Source organism: Poromitra crassiceps (genome assembly GCF_964638095.1).
Source record: "Poromitra crassiceps genome assembly, chromosome: 1".
Classification (NCBI taxonomy): domain Eukaryota; kingdom Metazoa; phylum Chordata; class Actinopteri; order Beryciformes; family Melamphaidae; genus Poromitra; species Poromitra crassiceps.
In genome coordinates, this window is record NC_139623.1 from 102,037,298 (window position 1) to 102,052,863 (window position 15,566).

The following is a 15,566-nucleotide window of genomic DNA, read 5'->3' on the forward strand; positions in this document are numbered from 1 at the left end:
GGGCCTACAGAACACATACATACAGTAGTGTGGGTGGGCCTACAGAACACATACATACAGTAGTGTGGGTGGGCCTACAGAACACATACATACAGTAGTGTGGGTGGGCCTACAGAACACATACATACAGTAGTGTGGGTGGGCCTACAGAACACATACATACAGTAGTGTGGGTGGGCCTACAGAACACATACATACAGTAGTGTGGGTGGGCCTACAGAACACATACATACAGTAGTGTGGGTGGGCCTACAGAACACATACATACAGTAGTGTGGGTGGGCCTACAGAACACATACATACAGTAGTGTGGGTGGGCCTACAGAACACATACATACAGTAGTGTGGGTGGGCCTACAGAACACATACATACAGTAGTGTGGGTGGGCCTACAGAACACATACATACAGTAGTGTGGGTGGGCCTACAGAACACATACATACAGTAGTGTGGGTGGGCCTACAGAACACATACATACAGTAGTGTGGGTGGGCCTACAGAACACATACATACAGTAGTGTGGGTGGGCCTACAGAACACATACATACAGTAGTGTGGGTGGGCCTACAGAACACATACATACAGTAGTGTGGGTGGGCCTACAGAACACATACATACAGTAGTGTGGGTGGGCCTACAGAACACATACATACAGTAGTGTGGGTGGGCCTACAGAACACATACATACAGTAGTGTGGGTGGGCCTACAGAACACATACATACTGTACAGTAGTGTGGGTGGGCCTACAGAACACATACATACAGTAGTGTGGGTGGGCCTACAGAACACATACATACTGTACAGTAGTGTGGGTGGGCCTACAGAACACATACATACAGTAGTGTGGGTGGGCCTACAGAACACATACATACTGTACAGTAGTGTGGGTGGGCCTACAGAACACATACATACAGTAGTGTGGGTGGGCCTACAGAACACATACATACTGTAGTGTGGGTGGGCCTACAGAACACATACATACATTAGTGTGGGTGGGCCTACAGAACACATACATACATTAGTGTGGGTGGGCCTACAGAACACATACATACTGTAGTGTGGGTGGGCCTACAGAACACATACATACATTAGTGTGGGTGGGCCTACAGAACACATACATACTGTAGTGTGGGTGGGCCTACAGAACACATACATACAGTAGTGTGGGTGGGCCTACAGAACACATACATACAGTAGTGTGGGTGGGCCTATAGAACACATACATACAGTAGTGTGGGTGGGCCTACAGAACACATACATACAGTAGTGTGGGTGGGCCCAAGAAAACCAGGTGGGCCCTCTAAGACACTAGTTATGAGGCAAACAATTACACCACTACTTGCATAAATTGGCCCCAATTAATTACAAGCCATAGCATTACAGCCACCAAAACAAAGAAGAAAAACAGATATATAAAAAAAATCAACCCCCTACAACCGTGCACGAACTCCACTGTCAGACACAAGAGCAGCATTATCATATACTGTAGCAGCTATACATGTATATTAAATCATATACTGTAAGTAAACTATGCATGTATATTAAATCATATACTGTAGCCTATTATGTATATAAAATCATACGGTAGCCTATACATGTATATCAAATCATATACTGTAGCCCAGGGGTGCCCACACTTTTTCAGCTTGGGAGCTACTTTTAAAATGACCAAGTCAAAGTGATCTACCAAACATATTTATTTATATATATATACAAACTTGGCTGCCACAGCGAGATCTGACTGGCGCACCTGTACGTCAATCAAGTGGCAAATGCCATAGTGAGGATGGATGATAGGCTGCTAACCTTTGCATGTGCAGTATAGATGAGATCTGACTGGCTACCTGTACGTCAATCAAGTGGCAAATGGGCCTATTAGCCTATCATCCATCCTCACTACGGCACTATGTAAAAAAAAAAAAAAAAAAAAAAAAAAATCCCCTCAATGCCATGCGATCTACCACACTACCCGGTCGATCGCGATCGACGTATTGGGCACCCCTGCTGTAGCCTATACATGTATATTAAATCATATACTTTAGCCTATACATGTATATTAAATCATACTGTAGCCTATACATGTATATTAAATCATATACTGTAGCCTATACATGTATATTAACACATTCACTGCCAGCCGTTTTTTCAATACTGTAGTTAGCTTCTGCCAAGGTTTTTTTTTGAGGATTCTGGCTCATCTTTCAAGAGCCGAGGATTCTTTTCTGTTAGGATTTTGTGAACACAAAATATCTCAAAAGAACTAATAGAATGTGTGCTTTCTCTGTCTAAAAGAGTTAGTTTGTAGAGTTAGTAGTTATGTAAGCATTAGCAGTTGAATACAGCATGGTTTCAGCGTCTGAAAATTTAAGCTGAGATAAACGGCTTTTTGTGAAATTCGATAGAACAGTCACTTTAACCATTCATTTTTGGCATCAGTAAGACGTCAGACATCTAAACAATAGTTTTGAACAGTAATTTCCTCCATAACAGCAGGAAACCCCCCTCTCCTTCAAACTCCTCCCTCCGTGTGTGTTCTTCTTGGCTGCAGCGGGCATGTCACAAGCTCGTTTCTGCTGCTGCTGCTGCTGCTCCTGTCTGCTGGCGGCCGCTGGGCGAGTCTGGATGGGGCTCGCTCGTTTCTTGGGGTTTCGGTTGAGAGCTTTGATGAATCTTTTGCGATTCTGGGCTTTATGCTGCGTGTTTCAAAGTGTGTTCCACCCAGTCTATTTTTGGAACCCCCCACCGTTGTGCGCCACCAGTTGTGCTCCAGCGCGAAAGCGTTTTCGCCTACAGTATGAGAATGGCTTCCTCAAGCTTTTCCCTGCAGTTTTGGCTCGGATTTCAATAGTCTGGAGAGCACTGTCGCCACTTAGTGGGTCGGTGGAATGGGTTGTACACGTTCGGTGGCTCCAATATTTATATAGGAGATGTAAAAGGGTTAGATCCACGTCCCACCGTCAAATTTTTTTTTTTTTAAGACGAGATATCTCGTCAACGGCAGTCAACCGTTGGATTTTTTAAGACGAGATATCTCGTCAACGGCAGTGAACGTGTTAAATCATACTGTAGCCTATACATGTATATTAAATCATACTGTAGCCTATACAGGTATATTAAATCATATAATGTAGCCTATACATGTATATTAAATCATACTGTAGCTTATACATGTATATTAAATCATATACTGTAGCCTATACATCTATTTTAAATCATACTGTAGCCTATACATGTATATTAAATCATAATGTAGCCTATGTATATCAAATCATATACTGTAGTGTAGCCTATACAGTACATGTATATTAAATCATACTGTAGCCTATACATCAGGGATACTCAACTTGCTTTGCCCGGGGGCCACTTTCGTGAAATGATCGAAGGCCAGGGGCCAGTTAATAAACAAACAATATACATTTTTCTGTAGCGGATTGTAGGTTTTTGGGGTGTCAGCCGGAGTTTAGTCTGACAATGTTGTGCACGCCGGATAGTTAGTTAGGTTAAGTTAGTTAGGTTAAGTACATACATAAGTGCCTGGGTAGCGAGCAGACGTCAGTATTTGACAATTTAGCAGCTCAATCATAGATTATTGAAAGATATTCCATGTTCCAGACTGAAATGCTATAACAGAAGTGTGAGTATTGGCCAGAATGACATGGACATTTGGACACTTATTCAGCGGGTATCTTGCATGTTGCGTTCAGGTGCACTGTAATTATTTTTTTGTTTTTTGGGCAATTTCATCGCGGGCCACACAGGGCCGCAAGTTGAGTATCACTGCTATACATGTATATCAAATCATATACTTTAGCCTATACATGTATATTAAATCATACTGTAGCCTATACATGTATATCAAATCATATACTGTAGCCTACTGTATGTATATTAAATCATATACTGTAGCCTATGTATATTAAATCATATACTGGAGCCTATACATGTATATTAAATCATATACTTTAGCCTATGTATATTAAATCATTATACTTCAGCCTATGTATATTAAATCATATACATATACTGTAGCCTATACATGTATATTAAATCATATAGGCCCTATCTTCCCACTGGCCTTACGCGCTAAAACTGGCGTTAAACCCCCAAAAACGCGTCTTGCACCTGCCTCGGGAAGATAGCATCATGCTTTTAGGCCCCGAAATGCGCTTTACGCCGAAGAGGCGTGGCGCAGTGCCAGAATAGGCCAGAATGGGCGTTTCGGCCTTAAATACCGGCCTAACGCTATCTTCCCCCCTGGCATTAATTTAGCGCTTAGCGCTTTTCAAAACCAGGCCTTATTCAGTGCACCGCGGATATTACTGTGTGTGCGTAATTGCGCGCAGCTCTCCTCTGTCATCTTACTCTCTCTCCCCCTCTCTCTCTCTCTCTCACGCGTCAGACAGGCACAATGACCGATAAAAAAAAAGTTGTTATACCGTAGTTTTGAGCCCCTGTCATTCAGAGGCTGTTACATCATCCTACCTGTGCGGTGGGGGATAAGAAAAGGTAGCGAGAGAAAACGATATCATTCTGCCCAAACTTTCACCAATCTAATCTCATCATGACATCCAGCCAGGGATAGGCTATATTTTTTCTAGCCGATGCGTTTAGAACATTCTTTTCACTTTGATCTTGCTATAGTGTAGCGTATTTACATGCTTGCTGTATTTAAACTGCAGTGAGATTGGTTTGAGAAGCATAATAATGTGGAATTATAGCTGCTGCGCAGCAATGAGTCGTGGCCGGGCAAGTCTCAAGGCTTTGGCGAGTGACATCAGTGACATCACAAATACAACCTAATTGCCCTAGGTAATTAAGGCAATTAGGCTATACATGGGGGCATAATTCAACATTTTGATGCACTGTCGGCTCAATTTTTGACCAATCGAAAATCTGTTTGATACTTTTGTGTAGGACAGTCTAACGATGCAGGTGCTCGGTGTCGTTTGAAGAAAAAATGTGGGAGGAGTAGGGTTTAATTAGTTTTACAGTTTTTGCAGTTTTGCCGTCTTTAGACTTCATAATTGGCCATAGGTTGCATTGTACAAAAGTTTCTCCTCATTTGGGCCCACATTTCAGTGAAAGTTGCAAAGCCGTAGCACGTATGCCTGATTTTTTATGAATTTTCAAAGTTTGAAACTTTAGACGGTCGCTGTAGTGCCAGCGTTAGGACTATTGGCCCCAAATTTGCGTCAAATACGTTTGGCACTGGACTGGACCTTTGTGCAAAGTTTGGTTAGTTTTCATGCATGGGAAGTCGAACTTCCCGGGAGAAGAAGAATACAGGCAAATACAATAAGTGGCCCTGCCGCTTCGCTGGCCCGGCCACTAATAATATATATGGAGACAGACGGGGATGAAAGAGGGAGAGGGGGAGCTCAGAGCGCTTTGGTCGGGCTTTTCTTTTACCGGATTGGATCGCTCCGTGGAATGGAACATGAAAGGGACATTGTGATTCGTTTACTGCACTTATCCAATGAGCACGGTGTGAATAATTCTATGCTTAAAAGCGTGGTTATAATTCTTAAGGCCACGTGTAGCTCCGACATGAGAATAGGCAGTGCGCCGGTCCACGCGCACTAATATGAGCTGCGCCTGGCGCTAAGCGCTAAGTTAAGGCCGGTGGGACGATAGAGGCCATAGTCTATACAGGTACATGTATGATAAATCATAACATATACCCTACATGTATATTAAATCATATACATATACTGTAGCCTATACATGTATATTAAATCATATAGTCTATACAGGTACATGTGTATTCAATCATAACTTATAGACCTTATTCGATTGACATCACTCACGTACGGGCACGCCCACCGCCGCCATATTCTCAACATAGCGCTTCAGCTCTCAAGTGACAGCCTATGTGGAGCAGCGTTTATAGGAAGCTAGCCTCTGTTAGCGTTACCTGTATCGTTCCAATTGTGTTCGGATGGTGACCTGCGTTACGTGGCTGTAATAATGACAGCAATAAAGTCCCCGTGGTTTGTTTATATCTCTACCGTCCACAGACGTGAAGGGAGCGAGACTGGGGATACGTCAGCAGCACAGGAGATGTGTGGATAGTTAGGAGAGACAGGTGAAACTTTCTGACAGCTCCTCACAGCAAAGTCTGTTCATCTCGTTCTTTTGTTTATTTATTACAGGCATTAACGGCAGCATACAAACAACAACTGTGAGTTTTTTATTGCTGTCATTACCATCGCTATTTTGTAATGGAACTGAAATGACAATAATGCTGTTACTAGTTGTCAGCTGCAGCGCTGTGTGCGCGCAGGATGGTATGTCAACAATATGGTGGCGTGGCGTCCAGGGTTAGCGCATAAGGTCTATAACCTACATGTATATTAAATCATATACTGTAACAAGTTCGTATGTGATATAAAAAAAATAGGCTGCACAGCCAACATCAAGCTGTTCGCTCTCAAAGTTTAGACACTACAGCACATGCTGCAGGTCACTTGCTGCGCTACAACATAAATTACTGCAAATATAGCAAGTCTTTGGAACTACAGTATCACTTTTCTCAACCTTTTTGTATTCTGGGTGTAGTCCAAGGTCTGCCGATGGTACTTTGGCCTTGCAAGATAGTCTGTTCATTAAACTTGTTTGATTGAAGAGACACTGGCTGGAGGAGAGAGATGACCCTCCACACAGAGCACTCGTCTCATTTTGATTGGTCTCAGGAAGTAGAAAAGCAGAAACTGAAAGAGCACTTACCCAGAGGACAGTGTTAAATGACTTGCACTGCTCATAGATTTCATCCAATAAATCAAACATTTCAATTGATGGAAGACTTAATACATACAAACACTAACTAAATTATGTTTTCCCTCCCCCCCAACACACTTCTGTAAATGGAACAAGACACTAGAGATGGCATCCTCTGATAATGTTGGTACAGGAGTGTGCTTGGTCAGCCAAATCTGCAGTGCCACAGATGTCCGCTGAGGCAGAGCTCCCAGCTAGGAGCTCCTGTAAGCCTGCTCTCATTATAGGCCACAGGAGCATGAATGTGTGTGTACATGCATGGGCACACGTGTGTACAATTGCATGTGTGTGTATTGTACTGTATGTGTATGAGCAAGAGGGAGACAGTGAGAGAGAGAGAGAGAGAGGAAAGGAGCATTGCTCCCTCTGGGTCTTTGGCTGCAGTGCTGGTGAAGATAAGATGGTGTGATGTCTCCTGACATGGCCAATGAGTCATAATTGAGGCAGGACAGCTGTTCCTGGCTGTTCTGACAGGTCCCAGGGTGGATGACAGATGATAGGACCCTTTGGGGGCAGACTATCCACCAGTCCAAATGTCCACTGTCTGCTCAGCTGTCCATCATATGCCTACCTGCTATATTTATGCCAAGTGGTGGCAGGCCCGTGTTCTGTCTTACCCATCTGTATGTGAATGGAAGTTGTTGTCATACCACAGTCTGACCTTCATTACCTTTTACTAACGAGGACCACAATAATAAGTGAAAATAAGTCTCCTTGACTTTATTGTGTGTAGAAATTCCCTTTGACAACTTTACACCTACATGTACAGTATGTGGTTGTGGCCTAAGGGCTTCTAATCATTATGTATTTCAACATTCTCGTTGACACGTTGTAAGGCTTCGTTTCGTGTAGCTGTACATGTTCAGGCAACTGATGCGTGATGCCTGATGCATACCAGTAACTACATCCCCAACCAGGGTTACTAATGTACAGTATGCAGCCATATGGCGAAGAATAATAACAATGATGAAATTATATTTAATGCTTCACTTAGGTCAAGCAGCAAAAACATGAGCTTACAGGAATATCCATTCATCAGGAGGGTATTAATAATCCTGAGGATAGTATGATGACAATGAAAACCACACAAAAAAAATCCATCACCTCTACTAATGATACCACATTCTCTGAAATGTTGTAGATGAAACAGATATGAAATCGGTCTGCATTTATAAGGACTGATGGATTAAAATAAGGATTTTCAGGAGCGTACACTACACAAGATGCTGGCTAGCAGCAGTTAAGTTCAGAAAAAAACAGTCGGCTGTTGAATCGTTTTTTAAATGCAAGAGACGATCTTCACTTTGAGAGAGAGCAACATCAACAACATCAGCATAGTTGTTTCAAAAATGTTTGAGAAAACAGCCATGTTTGCACTCAGATTAGTACAAAATGATGAGGAATTTGTCTGTAGTGTGTTTGCTTATTGGTTTACATTCAAGAGCAAATGCCTTGTTATGTACACCAGGCACAAAAGTCTCATTTAAAGGCGTGTTAGAGATATGTAAGTTGGTAATGCCAGAGTGTTTTAATATTGGATAACAAACCTTACAGAACAGACACTTTAATCGATTTCTTCCTGCATTGGGATATTTTTGAATTCAAAGACTGCTGGCTCTATCATTGCATCAGCCTATAAACTGCGCCTAGCGCCCGGCGCAGCGCAGATTAGTGGGCTTGGATCGGCCCACTCGATATTTTGGTGGCTGAGCTACACAAGCATTATAACCACGCCTTTTAAGCGTAAAATTATGCACTACCTGCTCATTGGAGAAGTGCAGTAAACGCATCACAAGCTTCCCTTTTAACACGTTCACTGCCATTGGCGAGTCAACTCGTCAAGCAGAAACCAACGGTTGACTGCCAATGACGACTCAACTCGTCAAAAAAAAAAAAAAAAAAAAATTGACGGTGGGACGTTGATCTAACCCTTTTACATCTCCTATATAAATATGGGAGCCACCGAACGTGTACAACCCATTCCACCGACCCACTAAGTGGCGACAGTGCTCTCCAGACTAGAAAAAGCCGAGCCAAAACTGCAGGGGAACGCGCGAGGAAACCATTCTCATACTGTAAAATGGATTGGCGAAAACGCTTTCGCTTTCGCGCATTATCGCGCTGGGAGCTGGTGGTGGGGGATTGCAAATTTGCATAATAGATTATGCGTGCAACACACTTTGAAACACCGGCAGAAAGCCCACAATCGCACGCAGCTTCATTCCAGCTGAGCTCACAACCGAAACGAACGAGCCCCATGCAGACTCGCCCAAAGAGCAGCCGCCAGCAGCCAGGCAGCACAGACAGGCAGAGCCTCGCTTGTGACAAACGCTGCAAAGCCACCAGAGACACACCCACGGAGGGAGGAGTTTGAAGGAGAGGGTGGTTTCCTGCTGCTATGGAGGAAATTACTGTTCAAAACTATTGTTTAGATGTCTGACGTCTTACGCCAAAAATAAATGGTTAAAGTGACTGTTCTATCGAATTTCACAAAAAAAACTCTTTTAGACATAGAAAGCACACATTCTATTAGTTCTTTTGAGATAATTTGTGTTCACAAAATCTTAGCAGAAAAGAATCCTCGGCTCTTGAAAGATGAGCCAGAATCCTCAAAAAAAACTTTTGGCAGAAGCTACCTACAGTATTGAAAAAACGGCTGGCAGTGAATGTGTTAAGCTCCAATTCCACGGAGCGATCCAGTCCGGTCAGAAAAGCCGACCGAAGCGCTCTGAGCTCCCCACCTCCCTCCCTGTTTCATTCCCGTCTGTCTCATATAGGCTATAATATTCCATATTATTATGCTTCTCAAACCAATCTAACTGCAGTTTAAATACTGCAAGCATGTAAATACGCTACACTATAGCAAGATCAAAGTGAAAAGAATGTTCTAAATGCATTGGCTAGAAAAATATAGCCTATCCTATGTGGCCTATGTCATGATGAGATTAGATTGGTGAAAGTTTGTCCAGATGAGATTAATGATATTGTTTTCTCTCGCTACCTTTTCTTCTCCAGTGCTGCAGATGATGCACATAAATATAGCCTACATTATGTAAAGTCATTACATAAATGTTTTTTTATTGTAAAAGTGGATGTGAAGTAAGCCAAGTCTTGTTGGAGCGGAGTACAGCCGTGTTGCGGCTGTCTCTCATCTAAATCACGTTATATCTGCGTGGGATATATATACCACCTAGGTTACATATATGTTTCACATAGGGTTGTGTTTGGATGTCTATGTTTTATTTTAGCCAATATTGAAATGTTCGAGAATTGCATGTTGTGTGAACAGAAACATTATTTCTATCTACCACTTTAGGCAATTTAGGCTGATTTGGTTAATATTTCTTCTCGAAATGTATTACCCTCAATGCATGCTGAGAGAGGGAGTGAGAGAGAGAGAGAGAGAGGGGGAGAGAACAGCCTCTGAATGACAGGGGCTCAAAACTACGATATAACAACTTTTTTCCATTGGTCTTTGTGCCTGTCTGACGCGCGAGAGAGAGGGAGTGAGAGAGAGAGAGAGGGGGAGAGAGTGTGAGATGGCAGAGGAGAGCTCCGCGCAATTACAATATAACCGGCGCACTGAATAAGGCCTGGTTTTGAAAAGCGCTAAGCGATAAATTAACGCCAGAGGGGAAGATATCGTTAGGCCGGTATTTAAGGCCGAAACGCCCATTCTGGCCTATTCTGGCACTGCGCCACTCCTCTTAGGCGTAAAGCGCATTTCGGGGCCTAAAACCATGTTGCTATCTTCCCGAGGCAGGCGCAAGGCGCATTTCTTTGCGTTTTTTGCGCCTAAGGCCACTGCAAAGATAGGGCCCGCATCTTTGGAGCCACAGGTTACACTTCTACAAAATGCATGAGAAGATTACTACAGCAACAGCAGTGGTGTCCTTAAAAGTGACAAGTGACATCTACCCTACTGTAGCAGAATTAATTAGCAGTCAGAAAATATAATTATCATAATTCATTGTCGTATTTTGTATATCAATTTACAGTGATAGATGAGTAAAGTTCAGTCTTTCAACCATGATACGTTTGTGGAAATCCACAGAGAGAGCTGTGCAGATCCTCTGCCAACATTCTACTGTACCAAATTCAGATTAATTTGACCTTTTCAGCAGCTTTACTGTACAATTGTGAATATCAGCACAAAACAAAACATTCACTTCATTTCATTGATTACAATTCTTCAGCAAGACCTCCCTCCTCCATACCAGGCTCTCTATACTCACTTCTGTGTGTATAATTTAGCAATGCTTGAATGCTTTGCACTCTCTGCAGATAAACTGGATTATTTTTTAGATGAAATGGAACTTTTTCAAATTACATTTCTTCTTTCTACTGTATGGTGTGGCTTCTAGTGAGTTGGCTCAATGGGATACTGCCCAAAACGTATGCCATCGCTCCCTGTCCTATAGTTAAAATCAATGTTTCCCTAGCCTCTCTGGCTTTTCTTGTTTGATAGGGCCACATATTTTGAATGTAAAGTCTGAACACTTATGATCATACTGGTTGTGCCTGTAGCAGTGTATTTACACTCAATTAATCACTATCAAATATATTGGAAATCACATTCTGGATTTCTATTTAAACAAAAGGAAAATAAAATCTTGTTTGTGCACAATATACAATAGGCTACTTTCTGTACAGTAGATGCTCTTCACCACTTCCTCTGGAAAAGGATTTTAGCCAGCAGGACCTTTGTCTTGATGTTTGTGGAGAGAATGTTGAGTGAAATATGTATGAACCATGGTGGAATGTCGGCCATCTCTCATCGATTCAACAACTTTACATAATGATGGAGGCGAAGGAAACACATCAGAGAATAAGAGTGAGAGGTGGAGAACGAGAGGAAGTGAGAAGTAGAAAATTATAGTCTTCCCTGAGTCCCTGCTGCAGTGGAGGAGGTGACAAAAAACAGTACGATGCAATATTTTACTCTAATTACATCAGTTTAAGCTTGTCAATGTTGCTATAAATTAACAAATCACACTGCTTACTGATAATTTCAGAAATAAATATGATTGTACATTTTGGATTGTAGGTGCAAAAGTTATATACATACCGAGCTTTAATCTTTGCACAGAAATCCATCAAGTGGATGTCAATGAATAAAGTCTAACCGTGAGGTGAATTATGAAGTAAAAAAAGGAACATATATGCCTATAGCTGATGTAACCGGATTTGCAAAACAGTGAACCTTCCATATTAACTCGGAGAGAAAAAGGCAGAAATGAAAAAAAGAATTGTATTGTGCCTAAGGCTTTGTCATTGTCATTGCCCTTGAGAGAGTGAAACAGTGATTGTATAAGATCATGTGACATTCCTTTACAGTATTACACTCTGTAATACTGCTGTTTGACTGCTATCTATCTATCTATCTATCTACACACACACATACTGACTCTTGGCTCTAGTTCGCTGTTCTGTTGGCGTTGCATGTCTGAGGAAGAAAAGGTTGTGTTGTGCTTAATTCCGGTGCGATAAAATCAAATCAATCAAAGTAGTCGACCTTATGGATTGTTCTAGAAGAGTCACCTCTAAGCTCAGTCTCAGAGTGTCCATTAGCCTCTCTGCTTTCATTGTCAGTTCCCCTTCAGCTGAGTGACAGCGAGTCCACGTCATCACATTCATTTCGCCGTTGCCATTTGGCCAGCAGGTGTTCATCCTCCCCACTGTCTGAGCTTTCCCCCCCCCCCCCCCCCCCGGGGACATCAGCCTGTGGAGGGCTACCCCTTTTTTCTGCCTCATGGCACACGTGGGGATAGAACCTGTACCTAAGACAGCATTACCTTTGACAACATGCTATGAATTCCACTACTGGCTTGAAATAGAAACTGTTGAATTAGCTTTGATGATACGTCCCTCTATACACACACAGACTGTCTCCCAAACTGTGGTGAAGGTGAATGCTGCTTTTTTCAAACAGAATAATGATCCTGACCTGCTGTCAGATTAACATAGCAGTTTTAAATGAATCAGATGTTGTTGCTCCACAACGTGTCAGTGCTCCATTATTCAGACGGTCTAACTAGATGCAATCCTCCTGAGGTCCCTTCACCAGATTTAGCTGCAGATGCTGTTCAAACCTGTTGAAGACATCAAGCACTGCTGTCAGAGCTTACAGGCACAAGGTCGGAGCATAGAACTTCAACTACTGATAAAGGCATTGAATACTAAAGCACATGAGACCACAGTGCAACAAAGCATGAGTGGAATGACCCAGACAGACTATTGCTCAACATTTTTAAATCATGTCTACAATCCAGGAGTGTGATCAAAAATAATCGATTAAATCCAACAGAGTAATATAACTTAAGTGACTCCTTTTTCAAAGCAAATATTAATACAATAATCAACATGGTTTTAAATGCAAAAGGTACTTTGGCGCCTGGTGCCAGTTAAAGGAGTTAAGGAAATAAAATCCCATCTGAGCTGATGCTTCACAAGTCACCAGTCACTCACCAGTTTTGTGTGAAGATACTTTCTTTTTATTTCTTTTATTTTTTTATGTTCAAATTTGGAGTGAAGAGTGCATCAAGGATGCCTAATATGATGTTGAATTCACACTAATGGAAAATGGGAAAGGTGGACATGTTTCTGCTAATTATTTGTTACCTGATAATGCAGTGTCCAATCTTTAGACTTGTTTTTAAAGCGGTGAGCGACCATGACATTTTCTTCCATAACATTTCCTCAGGTGCTGAATGCGAGTGTGTTGGAGGGGGGGCAGGTGACGCTGGAGGACACGGGTGGCCGAGAACCCTCCATCCTGGCCAATGAGACGGTCCTGATGAGCGGCCTGGTGCTTCGCAGCTGGAGCAACCAGATCTCCATCCGCTTTCACAGTGACCATCAGTCCAACTCTGGATCCCTGCTGCTGCATTACCAAGGTGAGCCAATACCATGCAAACCAGGCACCAGCACAACACACTGGCCATCTCAATCTCGCCCAAAACAGATACATTGAATTCTTTGTATGTTTAACATTTGGGTAACATTTTGATAAATTGTCTTGAAAAACAAACCCTTCATTAGGGGGGGGGGATAAATGGCCTAAAAATAAAAAAAATGGAAAATGATTACGCCCACTTCAGGGATGGTGCATTGGGTCATTTGGGAGATATTTTGTATTGGGAGTTGGTACCCATCATGAAATAAACCCCCCACCCCACCCAAAAAACTAAATCGTACATGTTTTTTTCCCCCTTTTCCCCCCTTTTATCATTAAAAATAAAATAAAATCTTAAGAGAACACTTTGGTTCACCTGTCAGATGTTGCAACGTTCTAATGTCACTAAGTATATTTACATAATGCATTGTGGCTCCTGGTTGACTGCAAGCAAACCGTTGAAATCCCCAAGCAGCAGTCATATTCAACACACCATCTGACAAGCAGTCAAACAGAGTTGTCGCAGGTATGTTTTTTCCTTTTTAACAAAATTATTATATTATATCATATTATAATTATATTATTATATGATATTATATTACATGATAATTTAGCTTGGTTTGTGCCAGCAGGGCAGATCTTTTGTGGCACCCACACTACACTGGGCTTCAGCAGTGCCATGAATAAAGTGATGCGGTTGGTGGAGGCTGATATGAAGATGGAGCAAGTGCTACAGAGTTTCATGGTGGATCTGGATGTAGACAGCAAGAATGCTAGTGTGGCTGGACAGGCACTGGACATGTGCCTCAAGTTGGTGGCTCCTGAGTATGCCCACAAACCCTGGAATCGCTACAGGGAATTCCTCCTCTTCCTTGAGCAAAGGCAGGTATCCAGTGTGCTGTTTTCCTACAAAGACAGCAGGTTTGGGTGTCTCTCCAGGGCAGCAGCAGTCCTAATACACCACTTTGGCAATCTGACAGAGTTCCTGAGCCAGAACCCTCACATAAACAACCGCCTGGCCTGCCTCTTCAGAGAAGTGATGGAGCTTCCCTACCTCAAGGTGGTCCTCGTGGTGTTTTCCTGCCTGGGTGTGCACTTGGTGGAGCCCTTCTATGCCAGAACCATAGAGAAAGATGCTACCCATACTCAGCTCAGGGACTTCTACAGGAGACTGCATACAGGCTTGGGCGAGCCAATCAGCGACAGCTACACTACGTTCACAACACCTGAGTATCCTGTAGTGTCTGACAAGCTTTTCCGTAGCGTAAAGAAGACCTACACGGAGGAGGTCCTGAACTCAGTGTCAGACGTGGCTGCCGAACACTTGGATGAAGTGAAAAAGCTGATAGATCTCATGCAGCCCCACCTGCAGACTGTCCTGGCCAGGCAGAGGAGGGACTATGGGATTGATGAGGAGACCTTTCCAATGGACTACCCTGTCAGTGAACAGGCTAGTAACATTGATGACACCCCTGTGCACAACATTGGGACGGAGAGACAATGTGGCAAGGTGGACTACAGACTGAAGAAGCTAGGCACACTGAACGCAGTCAGTAGGTCAATCATTTTACAGAAGAGCCAGGAGCTTAGGGATGGACAGATTCCGTCCTTCAGAGGTTTCAAGGCAGCAGCCCAAGCAAAAAGAGAGGTTGAACTCAACTGGAGTAAACTTATGAAGGCGAAATTCGAGAGTGGGGCAGACCAGAAACAGGAGATGGCTCAAAGACAGGAGAGGAAGAGACTAGACATGCTGGGCACACTGAAATCTAGAGGTGGCCCCTTCACTGACAGTGGGGAAGTTGAGAAGTTCCTTGTGGATGAAAGTCTGAACAGTAACGCAAAGCTGCAGAGGATGAAGCTTGAGGTTCAGTTTGCCAGAGAAAGTACCACGCT

General features: G+C 42.9%; 1 protein-coding gene across 1 annotated transcript in view; it reads left to right on the plus strand.

Annotated features, from left to right (window-relative positions):
* Window positions 1-15,566, plus strand: part of LOC310772375 (seizure protein 6-like) — a gene marked incomplete at both ends in the record, with an annotated part of 161,324 nt that overhangs the window by 73,711 nt on the left and 72,047 nt on the right. The window contains one exon of the mRNA XM_083632160.1: window positions 13,482-13,674. Within this exon, the coding sequence (XP_083488286.1) occupies window positions 13,482-13,674 (193 nt within the window). The remainder of the gene's footprint in view (window positions 1-13,481; window positions 13,675-15,566) is intronic.